We start from the raw sequence: 24,928 nt of genomic DNA, 5'->3' as shown, positions 1-24,928 counted from the left end.
GTGGAAGAGGTTTTTTCATTTACTTAAGCACAGTAGCAATACCACAGTTTAAAAAAACAAAATATTTTCCTCTGATATGAAATACTCTAGTAAAGTATGTATCTCAAAATTAGACCTGTTTTTTACTGTAATAGTGATATCAACTTGCACACTGAACACATTATGAATGAATTGGGATTGTTTGAGTAATAGTTGAGAGTATCAGAAAAAAACTGCAATTTTATCGTTGTTTTTTTTTCCTTTTGTGTTCAGTTTAATTCAATTAGTTGTATATTAGCAGTATACTGAAAGCAGCAGGAAGGCAGAACTGAATATCTGTTTTATTTATCAACAGTAATATTTTTATCGCAATATTCAATTCATCATTATCAGATATTTTCCTCATGTCATGCAGCTATACTTAAAATAGCACTCGTGCAAATGTACTCAACAAAAACATTGTGCATCTAAAAAAGAGTGTACAAATAAAATGCAAATTCAATTAAAAATCACCAAATATAAAATTTATTGATTTCTCATAGCATGGATATAATTTGACAAAAAATGTTGCATTTCTTATACAAAGTCCACACCTGATAAAGTGCACAATTTCTTTGTGATTTACTGGTGGTGGGAATGAAAAATATAAGACAGACACTAAGACTAGAAGGACTATTAAAAAGCAGACCTGAAGGAGATCCTCGAACATTAACTCAGAGACATCATGGCGAGAACTTGGCGAGGAGTCATGCCAAACTCTTCATGGAAAACAGTGCAAGTGCACTTGCAAGTGTAGATATTACAAACAGTGTAGTTATTGCAGTTATTACATAGTTTCCTGCTTGAGGTGGAAACATGGTTAAAATATTTAGACTTAATTTCTTACACTGTTCAGACCAAAAATTCGCAACAAGACCAGTTGAAACTTGCAACTACTTGCAATGTTCAGGTCTGCAACGTTCTGAAACCTGCTCGTTCAGACCAAGGAGAGGAGGCGAGACGGTGTATCATCTCCATAGCAATGCCTCTCTGTACTTCCGTTGTGACCACCGACTTTTCAGGATTGTTTCGTAGCTGGATATAATTTGCAGCATTATAAAATATGAATGAGGACACAGATAGTGAGATACTTGCTACAGCTGCATTTCTATAGAGATGACACGACGAAAATAAGGTTTTATTTCCCTGATTCACTGCTTTGTTCTGTCAAAAGATACATTTCCTGTAGGCAGAGCCACAGAAATGTTTCGCCATTTTTAAATCAAATTTAAATTTTCTTTTTATGATAACTTGAATGTTCTTCAACACAGAAACACTGAGGTCTGGGATTTAAATTCAACTAAAGGGTTATGGCTCCAGTTATTCAGTACCGATGTTTAATAACAAATACTTATGCTCTATTAAAGAGCAATAGTAAATATTAGGGGTGTGACGAGACCATCAGCTCACGAGATGAGATGATACAAGATACTGAGTCCACGAGAAGAGATGAGATTTTAACACTTTTTAAATTGAAAGTATTTTTTCACAGGTGTGGTTGATTTCAGTAGAGAAACTGTCACCATACAGGCACTGTACTGTAGAGCGTGTTTGGAAGTGCTGTGAATGCTGCCACTCACTCATGTCACAGAACAGATTTCATTTCCACTTTATTAAATATATCGACCCACATCTGCGATTTATTACGCTATACAGTGGAGATCAAAATTAAAAAACAAATTATTAATACTTGATTAATTCTGACATACTGTTATTTTTTATTGTTCAGAATTTTATGGAATATCCGCTGTGGCTATACCACTACTGTTCTAGCATGTTTTTTTGTTTTTTTTAAATAACCAAGTCTCTTCCACAGTTAAGGTAGCTGTAGTGGATTTCTTAGCCATACATTTGTTGCCATTTGATTCTCTATGGGGTTTAGATCTGGACTCTGGGCTGGCCATTTCATTGTTTCAGTATCCTTAGCTTTAAGAACAGCTTAACCCATTTTGCAGTGTGACAGGGGGCATTGTCTTGCATGAAAATTGGGGACTGATTGGGAGACAGCTGCAGTGAAGGTATTACATGTTGCTGAAGGAGGTCCCAACTCCTGCTGCAGAAAACACCCCCCAAACCATGACGCTTCCTCCTCCAAATTTAAGTGATTTCTTTACCCACTTTGGGTTCAGTCTTTCCTAAGTCCTACGCAGAACACAATGTTTCCCATCAGACACAAATTAATTGAAAGTATCCTCGTCACTGTTTTTAGACCTTTTCAAAGTTGTAAACATAAACATTCCAAATGTGTCCAAGTTTGATTCCTGTTGCAGAGAATGTGAATGACATCAGCTGACAGGAAGTTAATAAGGACCAAGGCTGTTGCTTAGCAATGAATTCCATTAAAAAGGTCTACAGCCACAGTTGATATTCTATCAACTTCTGAACAATAAAAAATAACAGTATTTCAGAATAAATCAAATATTTATCATTTGTTCTCTACTTCTCCAGTGTAATAGAAATATAGCCAACACCATTGATTTGTCGTCACACCCCTAAATATACAAAATAAAATAAAACACGTCTCTTTAAATGACCTTTTAGGAAAAATCTATATTTTTATTGGTTAAATGGCTTACAGTAATAATTGCCATATTACATTCTGGGTTTTAAAGAAACAAACAAACAAATTAGTAACCGGTTTCTAACTGGCGCTGCCGCTTGCTCTCCGGCGAAGTAGTTTTCTCCTAGCGGCCGCAAGTGAAGGGACCACAGGATGTGCAAAGTAGCTAATTCCTGTCTCATTTGGGGTCTGATAAACAGTAAATTCTTTAAAAGCAATGCCCCATATCATTATTTTCCAAGCTACTGTAGCTGTCATATTTCATAGAGATGGACCTTCAGCTAGTGGTTGTAGCAACTTGGATTTAGACAGTGCAGGAACCTGTGCCAGGGACCCATGTCCTCTTCACATCATAGCATAAGTGCGCTGTATATATATTATTTGCATCAATGCTTTTTAATTGGGTAACTTGAGTTTCTCAAGGAATAATTATAGCCCTACTATTGTTTATAAACATTTCAACCTGATTTATGAGATTTAAATTACTGATTGTATTAATAGTGTGCTTCAGACTGCCATTAGTGTTTTTAGACTTCTCTCCAGAAGTTTTCAGTTACACATGCTTTTAGATTACGACTTTTTACACTCTTCTTCTCTAACCAGCTTTCTGTAGGCATTCAAACAGGAGAGTTTCATGACTGGAACCCTGGAAACAATTGACATCAGTCTCACTTTCCTTCTCTTTACATTTAAACTTGGATGTAAGTCATTATTAATCAGAGCAATCATTCAACAAGGGGTAACATTCTCAGTGCCATCTCAGAATTTAGGCAGCAAAAAACAGTATTACTACCCGAAAGTCTCTTGTATTATTTTAAGCAGAATATCCGTACAATCTCCACAATTAATCCACTCAAACACTGCTCCATATGAAAAACTGTGTGAAGACCCGTAAATAAACCACATTATGGTGGTGGACTAAGGCAAACCGGCAAAGCAAAATGCAGACTGAACAATTGGAAGCACTTTGTTTCATGTAGCAGACTCAGGCTTATGGTCCCCACTTAAATCTCATGTAATATAACAACAGATATGCAAGTAAATCAAATGTACCAACATGAAAAATAACATAGAAAACTAATACAGCCAGATAATATATAATATATAAATGCAAACCATTGCAAATGTTTCAAGCTTATATGTTCAAGGCATATACCACTTACTTTAATTCCTTATAAAGACATTCTGAATTGTATGAATATAAATGTTGTAGGTGGGATTTTTTGGGATGTGCCTAAAACCCTGTGACCACAGTGCATGTTAGTGGGCAGTGATTATCAAGATTGGCATCTCTATACTGAAACATGAAAAGGATGACTTAATCAGACAAACGAAAGATTTGCTTTAACTGAAAATAGCTTGTAAAAAAATGGTTTCCTTGATACTGTAGAGTGATACAAGACTCACTTACTGTGCATGTTGCAGACCGGGTGTGGTAACCCTTTATGTATTGCTCATCATAATTTCTTTAAAATGCTTAGCTTGGTACGGCTGATGGCCATATAAAGAGGCTGAAGGTCCTTGAGGCAGCGGCCGCGGGTTCGACTCCGACCTGCAGCCCTTTGCTGCATGTCTCCCCCTCTCTCTCTCTCTCTCTCTCTCACCTCATTTCCTGTCTGTCCTATATAATAAAGGCTTGAAAACTGCCAAAAATAATAAAATAATAATAAATCTTGCTAATTCCTAGCTTGAAAAACCTGGAGCTTAAAATCAAAGGAACACATTTAAAGTCATAATCCGTAAGATTCAAGATCTCTTGTTTCTAGCGGCCTTTTTGGCAGTAAGATGTAACTGCAGGTGAGACCGTTCTTTCAGAGCCTCCATCTTGTCACGTTTACGGTCACTGTGTGTTGACTTATTTTTTTTACTCTTTTGTAAACTTTATTAAAACACTTTCACCTCTCTACTATATGTTACCCTCTTAAATCCACACACACACACACTCACACACACTCACACACACATATGTTCCTATTATACTTCTGCCCTTACTACAAGACCGACTCAAGTGCGAAGTTCCCGATTTCCATTTACAAGTGAACGCAGCATAACTGTTAGTGACGATTGACAGACCAACCGCTGTCAGCAGCGCCACTAACAAGGCGGCCTATTTGCATCTAGAGGGAATGTCGCCACAGACACACAGATTTGAAAAGGCAAAACGGCAAATATAAGTGCTTTCATCAGTGGGGTCATATGATCAATAACCATTTTTTTAACTCACTCTTTGATAGATAGTTACTTAAAAAACAATGAACTAGTTGAAAATCTTATGGATTATAACTTTAAAACATTATCAAAAATGCTCTGTTTCTCACATGTGCATTTCCATCTCAACTCCACCACTTGCTTTGTATTCATTGCCAGCAGGAGCAAGTGTGTTGTCTGGGTTCAAAGGGCATTGTTCAGGTTGCTTTGCTGTGCTGTGCTTCTTGTTTTCAGGTCGGCAAAGCTGCCTGAGGTTCTGTAACAAATAAGACAGTTTGCATTAGACAGAATGTTGACGTGCAGTAGGTTATTCAGCGGAAACACGTACAGAAAAAGAATAAAATTCACAAACAGCTAAAGTATCACCACATTAATATGTAACACACTGCACTCATGTTAAAAATGGAAGGAGCACTGGGGGAGAATAATTATTATAGAAGATCTTCATCCCCTGAATATTCCTCCGGCGCCATAATGAAGTCAATTTTTTTTTCAGTGTCTCAACAGCTTTTGGACAGATTGTTATGGTACATACATGATCTCCCTAATAATGAACTGTAATAACTTTGGTGATCCTCTGACTTTTTGCAGGATGATACGGTCTGAAGTACATAATCCAAGTCCCCTGACCTGTCTTTCAACCAGTTACATATAATGGTAAGTTTTTGGCTGTCCTGTCCCGTTGCGGCTGTTCCACCAGCATATTGAACTTTAGAGTAATCTACCAGGAATTTGATGGATGCAGTGTTCTGCTGGATGATGTTGGATGGAGTTTTTGGCAAAAGTTGGGTCAGGTTCAGCTTTGTGTCGGTGCCTCTGCTGTGCCACTGCACTAAGATACCATGTGGTAACCCTGGTGTATTTGAAACAAAAGTATGGTAATGTCTGAATTCGTGCTGTCTTTTTGTTCAGTATTAGTTCGAAATTGATTTCATAGAGTTAAAAACAATTACTTCACTAGTGATTAATTTTTTGTTTCACCTTCTCAAAAAGATTTGGTGATTGTCTTTGTATGATAGCTAATTGAATATCTTTGTCGGACAAAACCTGTGGGTATTTTTCACTTTACCAAATTATCGATTGAAGAAACAATACAGAAAATAACAATAATAGTGACAACAGACCAAGATTTGTGCCTACACGGTTTACATTCATGTTTGAAGTGATCCATAGCTGACATCAGTGTGTCTGTGGTGTGACCAGATTGTGCCCGGAAACCTTTCATATGCAACCAATAACTTCACACACAAGTGTTGGAACACTAACATAAAAAGTCATGTGGTAGCTATAGCACAATGAGCAACCGTAGCAGCAGCCTTTCACGAAAGGTCCATTTCTGCTTTCCGGAGGTGCCAACCATCCACTCTCCTCCCAGCAAAGTAGTTTCCTAGCAGTCAGGAGTGCGGTTGACATACCAGCGATTCCACTGGCCAACGGCCTGCTCTTCGGTTTATTTTCTGTAACCAGTTAAACATTACTGCATGGTGGAATTAGAAAGATAACTAGAACCTTCAAGATGTCCATCGTTATATGCAGTCTATGGTGGGTGAGCAGCATGAATCAGGAGGGAGCCAACCAACGCTGCGCCAGACCGAGTTGGCATTATGCCCGGCTGTCGACAATGATTATGTTCATTAAATTGCCTGAAATGATGCCAGGGACACACCAGACTGCTCCGTTCTTGGCTGAAATGGACGGCACCTTGTAATGTTTCAGTGTTATACTGAATATATTAGGGGCTAGCGGACTTCCTCTTCTCATAACACCATGGTGTATTTCAGCCTTTGTGCGTGTTTTTTGAGCCCTACATCGTTGAAATGGCAGCTTATATTGTTAGAAAGAGCAACAATTTCTTGGATTGCTGAATCCAGCCCGAGCGTTAGGAGAGGAGAGAAACGTGAATGTAAATGACAGCAAAAAATCAATAAAGACTCTCACACTGAGCTGAAATGGAAGCACCACGCTGCAACCTGGTTTACTTAAGGGCATCATGTTTTTTAAGGATTCTGTTTTTTTCATGGATTAAAGTTTTCCGTCACCAAGACAGATTTCCATCAATTGGAGAGACCAGGTCAAGATAAAGATATGATTTTAGAGGACAAAACCCAGAACCGGCTGTCTCATGTCATGTCATGCCCTTGTTATGTCAGTAGGTGGTGGTAATTGGCTGTTAATTGACTTGGGGCCGGAGTTAGGGGAGATGCTACCGGTGCCGTTCTGGCTCATAAAGCAAACTGCTGAAAAGTAACGACGTATTATGTTTAAGTGCCGAGCACCCATCAGAGCGGGTGAACTTGCATTGAGAAATAAACAATGCAATGTGTTTTCTGAACTGTTTATTTGATAGTTTGATAGACATCAAAATTCAGTAGACTCAAACCAGGAGTAAAATACATTATTTCAGGGTTTGAAATTATTCGAAATTTATTCTCTAAACTTCACTAAAAAAATGTTTTTGTTTTTTTAGTGAAGTTCCTGTAATCTACAGTTTTGAAAATAAAAAAAATGTATATCTGAATCCCAAAACTAAAAACTGTATACCTACCCAATAAAAAAATATCTGAGTAGTGGGACATCTGTGCCTTGCCCTATTTTGCCCCTTTTTAAAAAAAATTTTTTCGAGCCATTTGCTTGCAAAGTGAATATTGTCTTGTCAAATAAAATGGTGCTAAACGTTATGAGCCTGTAAGGCACGAAAGCAGATATTAATTTCTCACACCTTTACTCTACGTGTCATAAGAGTCAAGTTGAGAATTTGTGTTGGTATGTGCAGCTGCCACTCTTGACATGTCTTGCTCGAGGGCCTCGTTAATACCTCCTGCTTTTGAAAGCTTTTAAAACCCTTATGTATTGTAAAATGAAATACAATTTCAAGGCTTAGAAGGACGTATTACATTTATACAGCGTATTTTTAAAGTAGAGGACATCAACAACAAGTAACATTTAAAGTAAATCCTAACCTGGGTCCTTAGTAAGAATAGTACGACCAATTTGTTTAGATGTTTCATTGTTACGGTCATAAGGCACTTGAGGTCAAAGTACCCAGGCTACCACACAGTCTTATCCCCTACTGTACTCCAGTGTTCTCAGACAAAGTCTAAGTAGTTACCATAAGCCTGAGAACAATATCAAACTATTAGACATTGCACACAAAATTAAAAGTGCAAAGCATCAAAAAGTGTCCCTAGCAATGACTGCAGCTTTGCCTCACAACAAAAAATGGGTTTAGACTTTTAGATTTACAGAAAGGCTTTCCCAAACTGATTTTATAGGTTAATGATCACATTAATTCTAATGATCAATTAATCTGCTTATTATTTCTCGATTAATTGTCGGTTTTATGAAATGTCTGAAAACAAGGTGAAAACGAGGACATTTCCCAGAGCTCATATTGACATATTTAAATTACATGCTTCCGCCCTAGATCAAATAAGACTTTAATTGTGTTTTGTCATATCTATTTTTCTTACTGAGTACATACCTGCCCTATCGTCCCTTTCATCTGAGTCAGTTTGAAGATGATCCAAAAAGGAACCATGAGAACACAGAACAGTCCGAGGGACCAGCCCAAAGCATAGGCCCAGGTCGGGTAGACGTAGGTTTTGTTGAACTTGAGAGGATTGTATTTCACCAATGAAAAGAGGAAGGTACCCTGACAGGAGAAACAAAAATGTTCATACAGTTTCAGTGAAATCAGGTCAGATAACTGTCTTCTACCCCCAGTACAGTGATGTCTATTCAGCCCTCGGTGTTGTAGCACATTTTTTCCTTCAAGAATGTTGTTTTTTTGTTAGCACATGGGAGTGCTCACCACTAACATATCACACATTTAATTTACAGGACCTTATTAGTGTCTTTTCATTTACCCTATGTGAAACCCCTGAGGGCGGTTTCACACGCATATACTATTGTTTAGATTAAGATCTAGTCAGATTACCAGATAGACAAAAATTCAAAATCTGCTTCTTGACTATCTTATCAGAAGCAGTTTTGAGGTGAAATAGTGTCAGCAAATACTGTGTATTAAGTTCCATGAATTATATACCATAAACACAGGTGGCTATATGATTCCCCTCCTTCCTTTCTCTCTGAAACACCTCACAGTAGGGAATATTTTCCTGTAAAATTCCTGCCGGTTTAAGAAGGCAGGGGTGTCCCTAGCTCTCCAAACTGAGACCTAAGATGTAGCCCGTTTGTCCAACTGAAATTAATAAGAAGCTCTTTAGTTCACATTTTTGAAAACCTCACTACAGTCTATGCGTGCATCTCTTTCTCCTCACCTCCTTCCACTCACTGGACGTAAACTCAACACATTTTTTTATTTGGTGTTAATTACCAAAAATAAGTTATTTAAACTGCTTAAATAGTCATTTGAAAGAGTCATTCACTTTGCCACACACAAATACATTAAACTACACGTCTTTTTACTATTGAAGGAATTTAAATGAACTATTTCACTCACCAGACAAACAGCAGGGGTAATGTAAAGCCAGCAATACTTCATTATTGGCCATGGACGATAACCCACCATGTCTTCAATGTTGTCATAAAGACGATCTGCACCTGGTAATAAAAAAGAAAATACCATTTTAACTTAAAATCTGTAGATATGAAAAGGCATTCGGCATAGTCACCCAAAACAGTAAGTTAAATCCAAAACTCAAAACCACACGTGTTTAAATGGACAATGGTGGGATTTAATAGTTACTTTTGTGGGTGCTTGTGTTACAATTATTATATTTAACCTTCTACAGTTGACAACACCACTTCATCATGTTGAATGTTTTCTCACATTAACTCCCCAAAATTGGCAGTATTTAAATCCCTGTTGACAAGTAAAGTGGCCAGTGTGAAGGACGTGTTTTAGAGTGAATGTATCGACCTCTCTTAGATCTTTTGTATTCATTCACATTCAAATAAAGAGCGCCAAGGGGGAAAGAGATGAAACACCCCTCCTCAAGAGGATCAAATGCCCATCAAGCTTAAACAAGTTTAGACTGGAGTAAAAGCTGGATGTAAAAGAGAGCCTAGGAATTTAACTGTGGACAAAGTATCTAGTAAATCAATAGAAGTACCACAGGAGTGAGGTTTTACGTAGAAGTGCAGGCCACTTTGTAAAGGCAAAAATGCACCAGAGGAATGTAAGCTATGTAAGGAGCATCAACACTAACCTCGTTTAGTAACGAACAAACAACGCCTGAGAACATCAACAGTAAAATGTTGGTTATATTGTTATTTAACTGAGACCTAAAATTTGGTTTGTTTGCCAGCATTTTGTTAACAGCAGCCCCAGTTAAGAAAAAACGACCACTCTGCTGCAGCTTGATACAAACCCGATATAAACCAGATTTAATGAGGCAGTGATATATGTACTTTACAGCCCCATCCTCTTGAGCATATGAATTATGATTTTATAGAATGATACTGATGTCAAAAAAAGTGCAACACCCTTCTCTGCTATGATTAATATTTAGTTTAACATGGTTTTCTCACCTAGAAAGTAACAAACAAAACAAAAACTAGAATATCGAATGTTTCCTATTCATATTAGCGATTTTTCAGAGAAGTGTACAGACATCTCCTCCTGCAGGAGAGGCATGTGAAAATACCTCTCTAGTGACAAACTTTACTGAAATACATATTTTTGACTCGTAGTCAAGTTAATCAGAAGGAGAAGTCTAACTATGCTATGAGTTTGCTCTGTTTGAAAAGCATTTGATCTTAATTTTTGAAGGTCTTATTGGACCAAAGTCCAACATGTTGGTGTATTTTATGCTACTTCTAAAATTCCGTTGATCTAACACAAACCTCATCTTGTTTCCCTCCAGTAATAAGGGCCAATTGTAGTACAACATAATACTGAATGAAGGCTTTTTAATAAACCAAAAAGTGGACTTTTTATCAAAAGATTTTTTTTAACCACGTCCATTTCTTATAAAACTTTTTGAAACTATTAATAATTTGGTTGATGGTCATTTCAATAGGCATAAAGCAAAAGCTGTATCAAGTACATTGTTTCATTAACGCAGGTTAACCATAATGACTCACCATATATCCATCCGATTGCTATCGACTGACACACTGAAAGAAGGAGGAGATTGTTGCCACTACAAACGTAATGGTCAAAAAGTTGAAGGAAATACAAGCCCCCCTGCAGGAGGATAGAGGGTTGATTGTTACTGCACATCAAACACAAAAACAACACAACACAACAATTTTGCTCTGCTTAAACTTGGATGACTGAAGCAATACAGTGTGCCACAGGTCCAGGGGAGATTGTATTGGCCTATTGTTGGACAGTACACAGGCTCACTTCTAGTCACTGTGAACACACCACAAACACGAGTTCTCACCTCTGTTACGAGAAGGAGGCCAAGAAAGAAGCAAACGCAGCAGAGACAAAGCAGCAGCAATTCTCGACGATAAGCTCTTCGAAACACGGTGGGAAACATGTCTGTCACTGAGGTCATCAGGCACTCCAGACTCACAAACTGCCAGACACAAACCGATGAGTGAACTGAATAACTTCAGGATTAAAATGTTTTGTCTGCAATGAACAGGTTAGATAATACAACTCAATTGAGCACTTATAACTCTTACTTACTTAAATGGGTTTTTATCTCACCTGTGTATCAGCACCCAACAAGATGACCATGATGAAGAAACATATAGCCCATAACTGAGGTAAAGGCATCATGGCTACTGCACGTGGATAGGCAATAAATGCCAAGCCAGGTCCTGTATTTGTGAACATGCAGATGAAATCTTTTTATTTTATTAAATAATTTAGATTACTTTTAAGGGACAACATGTGTCAAATAGTAAAATACACTCTGTATTCAAAATACAGACTGTGTAAATGACAGTCTGTATTCCAGCTGCCACTAATGATTGTTTTGCCTTTAAAATACCGTAAATTCTTTGAAGTACAGTTCTGGTTGCAAGAGATGAGAACTGTGCACCCTATTGACTAGATGGTATTAATTATTTCATGAAGAAAATACTCAGTCAAAGAGATGCACAGATAGGTCATAAATCTCACAAATGTATACTAAAGAAAGAAAAAAAAAACCCAGCTGTTTATTGGATTAGTTCAGGGAAGAAGGGTGTTTAAAGGATTAAAAGTAGTATTAAAAGGATAATCAACAACCAACTAACCTTTTTCCATGCCCTGTAGTGTATTCATCTTTAAAAAATAACACATAATCCAAAGACATCTTTTATTTTATTTCATTAAAAATGAATTAATGAAAATAATTGTGGTGAAATCAGCACAGACTTCCAGATCAGATTTGATTTGTTGAGTAGCTTGATGAGTGATGACCGAGGCGTCCCACAGAACATTATTACACCGGAAGTTTCCATTTCAAAATGGCTACAGTTTTCAGGCTCCATATTTGAGCACAACACCTAAACTCTAAACCCTATCTATTTAATTACTGTTTAGTGGTTGAGCTCTTTACATAAACAGAGAGGTTATCATGAAATGTATGTACTGTTCGGAAGTGATGGTCTTACCAGAAGCAGCCACTTCAGATATAGGTAGTCCTTGTTCGTAGGACATAAAGCCCAAAACTGAAAAGATTGCAAACCCTGCCACAAAACTTGACCCGCCATTCACCAAACAGAGAACAAATGTGTCCCTGAGGAAACCAAATCAAACAAAAGAATGATTAAGCTAATGAATGAGTCTGGTTATTTTGTTTTATGTTTCAAAAAGAAATGGAAAAAAGAAAGAAAAGAACGTGTAAAATTGTTACAATGAGAATAAAACAGAGCATGATAGAGATAACAAAAAGACATGTCAATAATATTTAATTATTAGACATTTAGACATTTATCTAAACAGATGATGAGTGGTGTAAAATGCTAATGTGGATGGATCGCCTTTGAAGAAAATGCTAGTTGTAAATCATGCCTGACTAATGAAAGGCTTTTACTTTACCTCATCTCCTTCAAAAAATTCTAACTTTCTCAATTTCGAGTGGCCATTTTACAAAGACACTGTGGTAGAAAGCAAAAATGCCATTTCCATAATCACCGGGTGGCTTGGTTTGACTTGACTCGGTTCAGCTCTGTTTGTTGGGCTTTGAGATCGAGGAATTTAATTTGAATTATCTTATCATTATCAATCATCTTATTGATTGATGAGCGTTTCATTGTTTTATCAGAACTTTGGGTACTAAATTAGGCCAGAGGCTGAAACAATAAACATTAAATTAGAACAACTAAGCACCATAAAATATGGCATAGAAAACACAGATCTTTATCAGAACGTATTAAAGAGCCCATTAAAATCACGAGCGACATCCAAACTAAACCATAGTTTACGTGTCTTTGACAGACATGGATATGTGTTAACTGCATACTTTTTCACCCAAGAAAAGGCAAATCATTCTCTGGTTTCAGCTTCTAAAATCTAAAGTCAGAATTTGCTAACTTTGTTGATCGTAAACGTAATATCTTTGGACTGTTATTTGACCAAATCAAGCAATGTGAAAATGCTGCCTTGGAAAATGTATTATAAAATACTTAAGTATGGCTGAAAAAACAAGAGAAAATTTTTTTTCTTGAATCTCGGGCACCCTGTGATTAAAAAGGGAGAAGAAAAGCAGCACTTACTTGTAGCAATCATTGTTATACTGATTGTAACTGCCAAGAGCTGTCAAACTCCCCTGACAAATCCCAAAAGAGAAAAGAACTTGTGCACCTGCATCCATCCAAACCTAACCAGATACCAAAACATAAACTGTAAGAGTGGAACCATATACCATGAAATTAAAAAAATGTACAGTATTTTGGGTTTCCGGTGGGAGGAAATTCCAGTGGGCAGCCCATCTTATATTGAATGTTCGACTTTATTACTTACTTGAGGGTCCACCAACTTTGTCGGGTCAGGATACAGGTAGAAACGTAGGCCATCCATAGCTCCTGGTAAAGTGAGCCCACGAGCCAACAGAACCACCAGCATCACATAGGGGAAAGTTGCTGTAAAGTAAACCACCTGTCAACACAAGACAAAGGCAGGTTTCTGCTTTTAATGTTGTTTTAAATCACAATTATTCTTATTTCAGCAGATAAATCACAATCCTCTGATCTACATATTTGATTCTTTATAGTTTTTACGCCCTCCCTGATGTAACTTTACTTTGCACTGCAGTCGAATTCTCACGATAACACGAGATCACACATGAATTGCATTCACATGTCATATGAAAATCTATCTTGACAGGCTCCAAGGGATGCGTTTGTGTTTCGGCTAAAAGTCATCCGGCCAATCAGTGTCCTGTGAGGGGCTACTGGCAGGTGAGAGCCTACCAGGACATGAGAGGCGGCCACTCGTTCAAAACAACAATGGAAGCTCTTCTTAAGAAGTTAGCTTATATGCTAAAATAGCATCAGTTTTATCAGAACTGGAGAGACTTGTATTCATTGAGATCCTGCCCTTTACCAAAGAGTTTACAATGAGGCCTTCTCAGATGATTTTGTGTGACAAATATACATGGATCAACACGCGTAATAAATCACAGTTGATTATTGGACAAGAAGCTGCAATACAACAGTAACATGACAAGCACGAGTCACATTAGGAAAAACAAAGTAAATATCAAGTGGACATTTGTGAAATAATATTTCCTGAACATGCAGACACAATATGACACACCAAAAATGTGCTCCTGTTATACAGGAGCTGTCGGAGGATACCAAACCACCATATATCCTTAATGTGGCTCCATGTGTACTGATGTATAAACCAACTATGTGGTTAGAATGTACAGTCTGCCACTTAGGGAGAGATCTGCATTCATTATGTTTCATTAATGAGGTTTTCCCTGTGATTTGTAAGCCATGTGCAGTTGTGACCTTTCTGATTGGTCTACTTTGGGTTTTCTGCTACGTGTGGTGCTGGTAGTGTTTGTTGGGAGGTGGTGAAAACAACATGGAGCAAATTTGCGTAGCAGATTAAAGCAGTGCAGTGATTGTTGCCCAACGTGAATGACAGAACATTAACAGGATTACTTACGTTATACTGTAATGAATCCACAACACTGCCTGATAATGAAGAGCACATTCATCTTGTATTGGCAGTGTTTGTTTTTTTTCATGGTTGTTTTTTTGGGGGGCTTGCAACAACAACAAACTCCCCAGGAATCAAACTAGCGATATTGCGGTTACGTGGCTCGGCTACCAAGAATCTCCTTGTATTGGCAATATATATGAATGCAGATTGTTCCACATAGGGGTGGATGATAAAATTAAGCAGTTGCTTAATCGGCTTGTGTGTATAAAAATGCTGAGCAGGTCCACTTCAATTTTGGATTAACATGAAAAAGTGACTTTGAAAAAGGTTTCATAATAATTATTTTTAATGATGACAATGATATACTTGAATCCTGTGAATGCGATCCCAAAAAGATATAAAATAATTTCTCCTCAGATGCAATAATAAAAGGAGCGCAAACACACTTACAAACACAAAATTCAACATCGTCTTCTAAGGAACGACTTGTACCTTTCCGGTGGATCTCACTCCTTTCCAAACACAGAAGTAGCACAGGATCCACGCCAGTAAGAGACACAAGGCCAACTCCCACCTCAGGCTACCAATCTCCTCAATCCCTTGACTTATACCCAGCACTCGTCTCCTGAAAAGAAACACATAGTATTGCCAAAACAGGGGCAGGGAAAGTGTTTTGGAGCCACACTAGGAACTCTGTTCAAGACTTCTTGTAACTTTCATAAAATAATAAAGAAGGTTATTATGAAAGTGAAAAACGATCAAATGTGACTAATCATGCGGTGTTAAGAGGCACCACATTCATGTTGACAACAAGCAAATGTTTTTGGCCTTGCAGAAGGAAATATTCAGTTGGAGATGAGTAATCGAGGTATTACTGACAACACTTGAATATGAGGCTGGGTATCGCCACAGATTTTTCCTGAATTGATTTGGTTCTGATTCACAAGGTCCTTGATCAAGAAGGGATATTTCCATTTAAAAAAAAACTATTTTTCTTGGACATGATAGAGATTCTCAGATAACTAATGCTTTAAATTGTACAAGGAACCCACCTTGTGCTTTATCAAAATATGAATGTTTACATTAAGAATTGATCCCAAAGCAGTCTAATTAATGTACTTATGATTTAACATTTAACAAACTACTTCAGTCCACACAATAAAGTGAAACTCTACAGACAGTCAGTAAGTTTTAAGTAACATTTTCATTCAAAGATATTGAGGTCAGAGGTCAAGGGACCCATTTAAAAATGCCCATGCCAGTTTTCCCCTCTTCAAAATGTAGTCTAACTTTGGATCATTATTTAGCTCCATGCCTGACAAGCTAGCATGACATGGTACCAACAGATGCCTTAGGTCTTCTAGTTTCATATGATGATCCAAATTAATACATTTTTTTACATTTTTTTTAAGTCCAGCCCTATTTAATACAGTTATTTTATACCAATTATGCTACATAGTCTAACATTAGTGATGCCCTGTATGAATATCAGCCCTGTACAACCGAATAAAAATAAATAAATATTAGCACTTGCATCATATTTGTATCTGCTTGGTGTCTTCATTTACAGCTCAGCAAATGACAAAGAAGAGTATGTGTAGAGGATCAAACAGTCTGTTCTTCGTAGTATCACTTGACTAAAGTCAACCTGATCATAGCCAAAAGGTTTGCTGAAAAAAAATCCTCTTGCAGGGACAGAAAAATGTTTTATTAACTTTGAAAGAAAATGTCTCCTACAGTAAGTCAAACTGGGGCTCGTTTTTATCGCTTGGACTACATGTACTAAATGTTCTCCGTGTTATCTTTAGAAAAAGGTTGGCCATGATTTAGCAAAAGCAATATGAGACACACCCTATTTTTATGTCTTTGCTGCCAAATTTATTTGTATGTAACAGCCAAATTTGTTGAATTCGTAGATTAAAAAGGTTGTACTTTACAAGATGCATCACAGAAAATTCAGTGACGTTTGGAAATTTGAAAGAAGTCAAATACAAATAGGTTTTTTGTTTTGAGGGAAACTTAAAATGGCAGCTAAAATAAGTCATTGAACTGGGCCAGACCATTGTGGGCCTTCAGGTGCAAAGACATCTGAATCATCAGTCAATCTGAGAGTTTGTTCTTGACACAGGAAACAAGCCTAGAGCCATGCAAACATAAGGCTACTAATGTGCCGACAATGATCAAGCTAACGTGCTGATGTTAAGCAGGTATAATGTTTAATGTTCACAAATCTAATTTAGTTTGTTAGCACGCTAACACTTCCTATTTGGCAATGAAGACACAGTTCAGTTAAGGCTGTTAAGTTTGTAGTCAAAATTCAAAGTATTACACAGAAAATGATGTGACCTCAGGAAAAAAAATGCTTTTCAAATTCATCCTGAGGGGGACATAGAGTAAATGTTGGGAACAAATACAGTAGATTTTTTAACACTCAGGGATTACCGTGTCAATAAATGTGTTGAAATTTTGACTGATGGCAGCACTAGAGGGATTTATTTTCTTCTGTCATCTAAGGAATTTCCCCACTGGGAAAAATGTGTCAACAGGTAGACTACATTGGCGACTGATAAATAACGAGCATGCCATGAGCTAAGCAACATGGGAATGAAGCTCACGATTGATCGCTTGTAATATGTGACCGCCTGGTTCTACGGGCTGCTATAGACCCCCTTTTACTGACCGATGAACAACAAACAAAGACAAACACGGACACATGGACACAATAGGGGGCCAATTCTCCTTTAGTGCTTAGCCTCCTAAAAGATGTGACATCTGCTATAAAGACAGGTTTGAATTACACTTACTCCCAGAACTCTGTTGCAGGCGATGTTGCGTTTGTGGTCCAATTGGATGACACATTTGTTTTACCAAATTCAACACAAGACTCTGAGAAAAAAAAAAACAGGAGGAGATGTTTGCATCCATCAAAGGGTGTAGAAAAATGTGTGAAAACAAACAAAATGACAGATACAGTTCTTTATACTTTCAAATACTAGATAATCGTAAACCATTTTATAGTAATTTGTAATGTGAAGGACTCTCCACTGTGGCAGGTTTATATAGCTGTCCTTATTCCTAGTTATGTCTACTTGTGTTTAAGTACATTGGGCTAGTGCTGGGCAGTATGGCCAAAAATATGTATCACAGTATTTCTTAAGATTCTGGGGGTTTCATGATATTTGACAGTATTTCTTTTATGACACGACTGGACCTTATTATAGGGTTAGAGTGGGTTGTTCTGCTTTCAGGACTACATAGAATATAAAAACAGGCCGTTCGACGGTGTCATTTTTTAAAGGTACAATTATTAGTGTTATAAATGGTTTCTGGTTCACAAATTACTGTGCCATGGGGTTTTGCCCTGTTAAAGAGAGTTAGTTGTGGGTTATTCATTGTTGTGTTAACTGTTAGTAAAAAGGGTATGCAGTTAATAAGGGTACCCTCTAGAGCTTTCATTCTCTGCCTGAACCTGATAGGGCTTCAATTTCTCTGAATATGGTCGAACTTGAATCGGGTCGGGTTTATTTAACTTACACATACGGATATAAAAGAAGTGGAATTCTTTTATCCGGCTCAGGCCCAGAACTCGGGCTCGGGTCGGCCGGGATAGAAACTATTTGGGTTTACGTCAGATCTGGGCTGAATACACTCACAGCTTTCTGCGACTACAGCGCTCTTTGCAGTGAACGACATTATACATTTGCTGCCTATGAAGAAGAAGAAAAGTCACTCATATTGTTTCAGCTACAGTATGTATCAGTATGGCCGTATATGAAGCATTTAACAGAAAATGAAAACCTCATTCACCAGAAACCCTAAAACCCTTTTCACAAAGACATTCACCAGTGTTTTTGGGATTTGTTGTAATGTAAGAACAGAATCTATTCAGTCAAGAGCAAACTTGATATTTGAGGGATGACATGTCGTTGCACAATATTTAGTTATTATGTTTTCAACACATTTTAATTAGAACAATATTTTTTATCGTTTACAATATTTTTTTTATAATTATTTTGATAATTTTCAAAGCATTATGGTCTTTTAAAATAAATAAACACTACACTAACACATAATTCACATGAGTAATGTTAATTAGGAACCATGCCATCCAATAATTAGTGATTGATCACATTATTTATAGCCCCAAAGTAGTCCTATTTCTGCACCCGAGCCTACCACAGTAGTAGACCATGTCCTGAGTAGGGAATGCATCTTCCAGGATCATGTAGATCTATTTACAGGAAGCTGGACACTACTAAATATTAAAGCAGAAGTACCTCCACCTCAAACTATTGACTTTTTTTCCACGTTTAGAGTCTGGTGCTCCACCCTATTTAGACTTTTGTTTTGGTATTCTAGACTTAATTCTCCGAACTTTTCTTTTCTATTTCTGTTTGTGACAGCCGCCCTGCAGTCTCATGCCTCAGATACTGCCTAAAATGCTAGTATTAGTGTTGGCGACCAGTACGCAAGTATATGCTTTCTGATACCATAATACTATAATTTTGCCCCGAAACAAATCTACTTTATAGGAATTAATTTATGTTATTTTTACACAATGACTGACTGTCAAACTAGACAATACAAGGAAATTATATGCCAGGCAACACAACAATAACAATCATATCACATCCATATAGGGTTGGTAGTAAACAGCTGTTAAAAAACAACATTATGGACGGTATGTTTTCTTTTTTTTTTTAACTGGTGTTTTAACAGACAGATAGCAAGCACAACATCTCAAGTGGTGGTGCATTTTAACCATGTGCCTTGATATTGGTGAATGAGGTCCATTGAGAGCAATGCAAAAAAAAGTCAAATTCCTTGTATGTGTACATGGTGACACCAAAGGTGATTCTGGTCTAACTGTACCTTCTGTGAGCTACAGGGCTGCTGTGAAACTTGATCAATCTTGATCAATCAACCAAGAATGCCTGCAATTTTCTAGAAGTTTTGGTATTTCTGTAGCTAAAGTTCAAATCCAAGCATGTCAGCCTGTCTTTATTGCTACTGTTAAGAATATGTGGGGTAAAAACAAATGTGATGAGGAACAAGTAGACACGTATGTCCGTCATGCAAATAGTTATTTTCCGGATCTGGCTTTATGTCTACCTGTGTTCCAGGAGTTTCTGCAGCTGGCCCATGGGACCTCAGCACTGAAGGATGAGAAGAGGTAGAAGAAGGCCCATGCCTGGATGACGATGTATGACACGGCAGCATATGCAATCACAATCTGGGTGGCGTAACCAATCCCTAAGGAGCCAGACAAGGTGTGTTCAACGTAGATTATTGATTATGATACTGCAGCATTTATGACATTTGTATTCCTGAAATAAGTATCGTTATTGTAGGTTTTTTTGGGCTTGCTGGTTGGTCATGTGACCAATCGATTCACAATATTGATGGACCATACATGTGAAGCAGGTTGTGTTATGGGTGGGGGTGACTAAAGTGTAGCTGGAGACAAGGCGATGAAAGCTGGTGCCGCTGCTCACCTGACAAAATGTTTTCTGAACTAAAACGGTGGTGCGTTGAACACCCTGTTGTGTATGCAAGCACATTGCCTTTTTAATATTGCACATTTAAAGACATGTTTCTGCATACCTGACACACCGACCAAATGCGGGAAAACATACCTGAAAGCCTGTTGGACAGCGTTGGACGCCGTTTCACATCGTTTCACACCGTTTCACATCGTTTCACACATTTTCAAGGAAACATGTCATTCAACCCGGTGCGCACCTAAGACCTCTATTGTAACTATTAAAGTCATATAAAAGCCAATGGTCATAACAAGGTTGTATGCATCCATCGATCACCCTTTTGTGCAGAGGTGATAATATGAATAAATCCTCTTGATGCATGAGTTATGGCAGTGGTTTCAAACTTTTTCTGCATAGATTTTTAATGACCCGACGTATGTGGGAACCACTGAGTTATGGTGTCTGACCCTCTGGGAAAAATGAACACTTTTACCCGTTACAATGGATGGGAAATTAATATTTGAACACTTCCTTGGATGTCTGGTACACTGTATCTTTATATCTGGACATTTTTGGGTGCGTCACAGAGGCTGGACTCTGGGTCACAAAGGATCTGATACGTAAGTGCATGTGAGTGCCAAGCAGCAACAGACACACCCCTGTGTGAACAGTGTCATTGAGGTCTTTTAAGACACTCAGGTGTTGATTATCAGAGCTGATTCAGTTGGGTCTGTACAATAGACAATGGGCCTTTTTGAGCAGCTTGTGCACAATGAACTATGGGTTTCGTGTTTCAAGTTAACTAACCAATTCATCCCTGAATGGATATTTAACTTCAGGGACTAGAGTTGATTTTTCATTTGTTTGTAGAAATGTACTTCACCAGTTAGATATTTAGATATGTCATATGTGTTCAAGAAAAACAAGAGCATTATCGATACAGTCACAGACAAATCAGGAAAGGTAAATTTGACAGCTTTTAATGTGTCTAGCATCTGCATACATTTTGGAGAAAAGGGAAGAAAATGTTCAGCCCTGAAAGAGTGACACATTTCTTTTAAGAAACCATTTCTTTGGCATATGTACACATTGATGCAGTTGTGATGTTGGTGTGCAGTATTTCCCCCAGGTTTACAGCGTTGGGGGGCCAAAGACAAAAAAACTTATAGGAATCATGGTTGTCATGGGGTTCCTGTGTTTAAGCACTGTAGCGGGTTGTCTAAATGTTTTTTTATTGGCGTGCAAGCCAGTGTTTAATCAGACAAATTAATGATAAGGTTCGTAATAAAGGTCAATCCCCACATGGATAAATGGATCAGCGTTAACACATTCATGAACACAAATCAACACAAAATCACCAGAATTACAATTATACAAGCAATAATCAGAGCCACAATGCAAACTCAGTTTGAATCAGTGTATTGCACAATGAGCTACACAAAATGTATTTTAAATAATTACCCAAAAGGTCCAAATAATGTTCTCCAACAGAAACAGTCCATAGCTAAATCAAAAATCACTTTTCAGTTTCAAGCACAACAAAATAAAAGAAGAATTTCAGTTTGTTTAATTCTGTTTAAGTTGTTTTTTGTAGGAGTGACTCATCTTCTCAAACAAAAATAATAAAGGATCTCGGATAAGTTTCAGTTTCGTTTTTCCTGTTGGGAGTGGAGCCTCTTCCCAAACAATTTAACAAACGATCTTTGAACAAGTGAATCTCCAACCTGTCACGCAACAATGTTGAGACAGAATTTACATGCTGTTGTGTAAATAAGATAAATAACATAAGACTGTTTAGTTTGTTTACTAAAAGGTATAGAGCTTTTCTATAAGAAAGGGATCCATAAATGACTTCTGTTGGGATCTGACGCTATTCAAAAAATACAATTAAATAAAATGAACTTGACTTTCAAGGGGGGTGGGGGTGCCGTTGGGGGGGTGGGGCGCCTTCCTAATATAATGCTAGGGGAAACACTGATAAAGGAGTGTTTTTACACACTAGGTACGACTAGTTACATGATGCAGTTCTGTTTAACACATACCTCTTATCGACCAACCCAGACCTAGTTCTAGTGATGGGTTGGTGCTGGTGCTGGTTCTTCGTTGGTTCAACTTGTGAACCATCTAAGGACCAGTTTTCCACAGGCTAGAGAGCCTGGAGAGCCACATCATTATGTAACTGTACACGTCTGAGGTTTCCCCAGAAATTCTAATGCCCAGTTCAAGCATAACAACCAAAATGGTGGACTACAACACAATTGTACTGCTTGTCAGCTTGTACTATGGATGGAGATTTCGTTCAAGAAGAAAGGTAATTATCTAACACGTTTTGATCCTTATTAACATTGAATGTAGATGTTATTATTAGCCTTTGTTGGAAGCTAGCTAACCTTACCTAGTAAAGACTACCTGCAATTGATCACATTGCACTTAAAATTAATGATCCACCGTTTTATGTCTTTACAGGCAACGTCAGAATCAAATGACTGCAGCTGGAGCTGCACATGTTTATAGTTGCATTCCGAGTTGTTAATACTAGTTCTTTGATTTTTCTGGGAACTGTTTATTATTGTGCATAAGTGTGAATACATTTTTTTTTTTAAACTTAACTTGAATAGTGTTTCTCTGTTGATTAAGCAAACTAAAGAAGATACGTAAAAGTTGTTAATTTTAACAAAAAAAAACAACAATAAAATACACAAATATTAAAATCACAACATTTTTAAAGCATTTAAGACTTTGCAGGGCCGGTTCAAGATCGGCAAAGAGTTGATGCTGCTCTGGAACCAGTTTTCCTGGTCGAGAGCCAGTTCTTTGGCTGTCGAAACAGGAAGAACTGGTTCAAGATTAGGCACTTAACCCAGCCCTCAAAATGTCTTGGTCGAAAAGTGGTCACACTGACCTTCAAACAATGGGCAGAAGTGCCTCCAGCAGGTGATACATCCTTGTGATGTGTACTGTCCCATGGCTGTCTCCAGGAGAAACATCGGGATACCACAAGAGAGAAGAAACAAGACATACGGAACCAGAAATGCACCTGAAAGAAACATGACAAACATATCTGAATACTGTTCTCTCTTTGTAAGCACTGATGAATTTGACATCTAGTGAAAAAGGCTGTTAACACGATTAAGAAGACTTTTGTTCATGATTTTCTTTTTGGTTTTTCACATGGAAACATCTGGATACAGTAATAGCACACGTGGGTTCTTATAGTATGGGATTTTTCTCAGAAATTCTAAGGAACTGCTCCAGAAACTTTACACATTTACACATCTGGGGCCATAAATAGCTCGACTTTTTAACCAATGTTACTTCCAATGTTTTTTCATGTTAAAGGATAGCTTCCAACTTTGGCTAAAACAATGGTCTCCTTTGTCCCCTGAGTTGCATTCAGTTACACAAAGAGAAAAAAAATGTTTCTTTTATAACAAACAGCAGCTTTGTGCATCGCCTAAGCAACTTCCTTATTGCTGAATCTATTAATGCGCAGCCATTATTTTTCCACATCTGTTGACATTACACTTTGATTAAGTGCAGCTGCATGGCTATGCGCAAAAGAGTAAAAACGTATGTGTTGTTTTAGGAATGCTGCTTACCTCCCCCATTTTTGTAGCACAAATAGGGGAACCTCCAGAGGTTTCCCAGCCCAACCAGGGTCCCTGCCACAGCCAGCAAAAATTCCACCTTGTTCGCCCACTGGCCGCGATCCAGCAGCTGAGTCTTCTTCACCAAACTTTTTTCCTGACCGGGCATCTCAAGGCTGTTTCCTTTGAGGAACTCGCTTGACATGTTGAGGAACAGGAAACGTTAAAGAACAAATACAATGTAATCTGATCTGAAATGTTAACCCCCTTTCCACATCCATAGGACAAGAACTGTCAGACCTTTGTTTGGGTTAATTACAGAGACAAAACTACTCAGGTGATTGTTTGGCACTGCTCATAAGCTTTATTTATTTGTTTGTTGAAGATAAGCTTGCAGGATTATCAAGAATGGAAAGTTTTCACCAGCAAGTGTTCAGACAGCTGCACTTATTGGAGCACATTTTAGAATAAAAGTAATGCATTTAGCAGCTCAGTGTAAAGCAAGAACACAGTGAGGTACTTACCCCTCCATCACAAAGCCCCCCTCCCCCAAGAGCAGCAACAGCAAACTGATCAGTATTCCTCTCAGCAGGGTACTCCGCAGGATCTCTACACAAACAACATGTCATGAGCAGAGTCAGAGTGAGAAACAAAGTAGCTATGGTTTCCTTTGGCTCCTCTATGACCCAATTATTGTCGGGTTGGTCTGCACACCATGCTGTCTCACTTGAAAAAAAGTATTTGGCTCTGACAAAGGTCTAAGGTATACCACTTCCCTGCTGTATTTTTCCACTGAGGCAGGGGAAGCTTGACTCACTGAGATTAGCACAGTTGCTAACAACTAAACCAAATCAGCTGAGCCGTCTCTGTTTTGTCAGTGGCTGCTCACAGCCTGCAGTTATCTGCCAATTGGGATTATGTGCTGATTCTTTGGGGTATAAATTATTCAACAACCATGTATGTATATAAATAATCATAAGAGAACCTATAATTACAGGAGATTTCTTTTACTTGTCTTGATGATTATACTGTATGGCTTTCAGCACAGTTA

The 24,928-nt window shown here is 37.9% G+C and overlaps 1 protein-coding gene across 1 annotated transcript; it reads right to left on the bottom strand.

The window, feature by feature from the left end:
• Positions 1 to 553: 553 nt before the first annotated feature.
• Positions 554 to 24,635, bottom strand: LOC310965139 (sodium- and chloride-dependent GABA transporter 2-like). The gene is made up of 15 exons (XM_083938565.1): positions 24,402 to 24,635; positions 23,890 to 24,074; positions 23,193 to 23,327; positions 19,920 to 20,060; positions 17,612 to 17,693; positions 15,300 to 15,432; positions 13,656 to 13,790; positions 13,409 to 13,512; positions 12,305 to 12,429; positions 11,412 to 11,524; positions 11,140 to 11,277; positions 10,835 to 10,937; positions 9,249 to 9,349; positions 8,268 to 8,438; positions 554 to 5,042 (listed from the first exon to the last, which is right to left on the bottom strand). Exons 1-15 carry the CDS (start codon positions 24,407 to 24,409, stop codon positions 4,893 to 4,895), a joined length of 1,824 nt encoding a protein of 607 aa, XP_083794691.1. The 5' UTR covers positions 24,410 to 24,635; the 3' UTR covers positions 554 to 4,892.
• Positions 24,636 to 24,928: the final 293 nt, after the last annotated feature.

The sequence above is a fragment of the Echiichthys vipera genome (assembly GCF_963691815.1).
Source record: "Echiichthys vipera genome assembly, chromosome: X".
NCBI classification, from domain to species: Eukaryota; Metazoa; Chordata; class Actinopteri; order Perciformes; family Trachinidae; genus Echiichthys; species Echiichthys vipera.
This window is presented reverse-complemented; position numbering and strand designations above follow the sequence as displayed.

What these genes read in the sequence shown, in the direction of transcription:
- LOC310965139 (XM_083938565.1), bottom strand. An exon ending in GAGTGAGATCCACCGGAAAG is followed by an intron (nt 13,791 to 15,299) that starts GTACAAGTCGTT and finishes TTGTGTTGACAG; the next exon opens with GTGGTTTACTTTACAGCAAC. An exon ending in TTACCCCTGCTGTTTGTCTG is followed by an intron (nt 8,439 to 9,248) that starts GTGAGTGAAATA and finishes TTCTCCTGTCAG; the next exon opens with GGTACCTTCCTCTTTTCATT.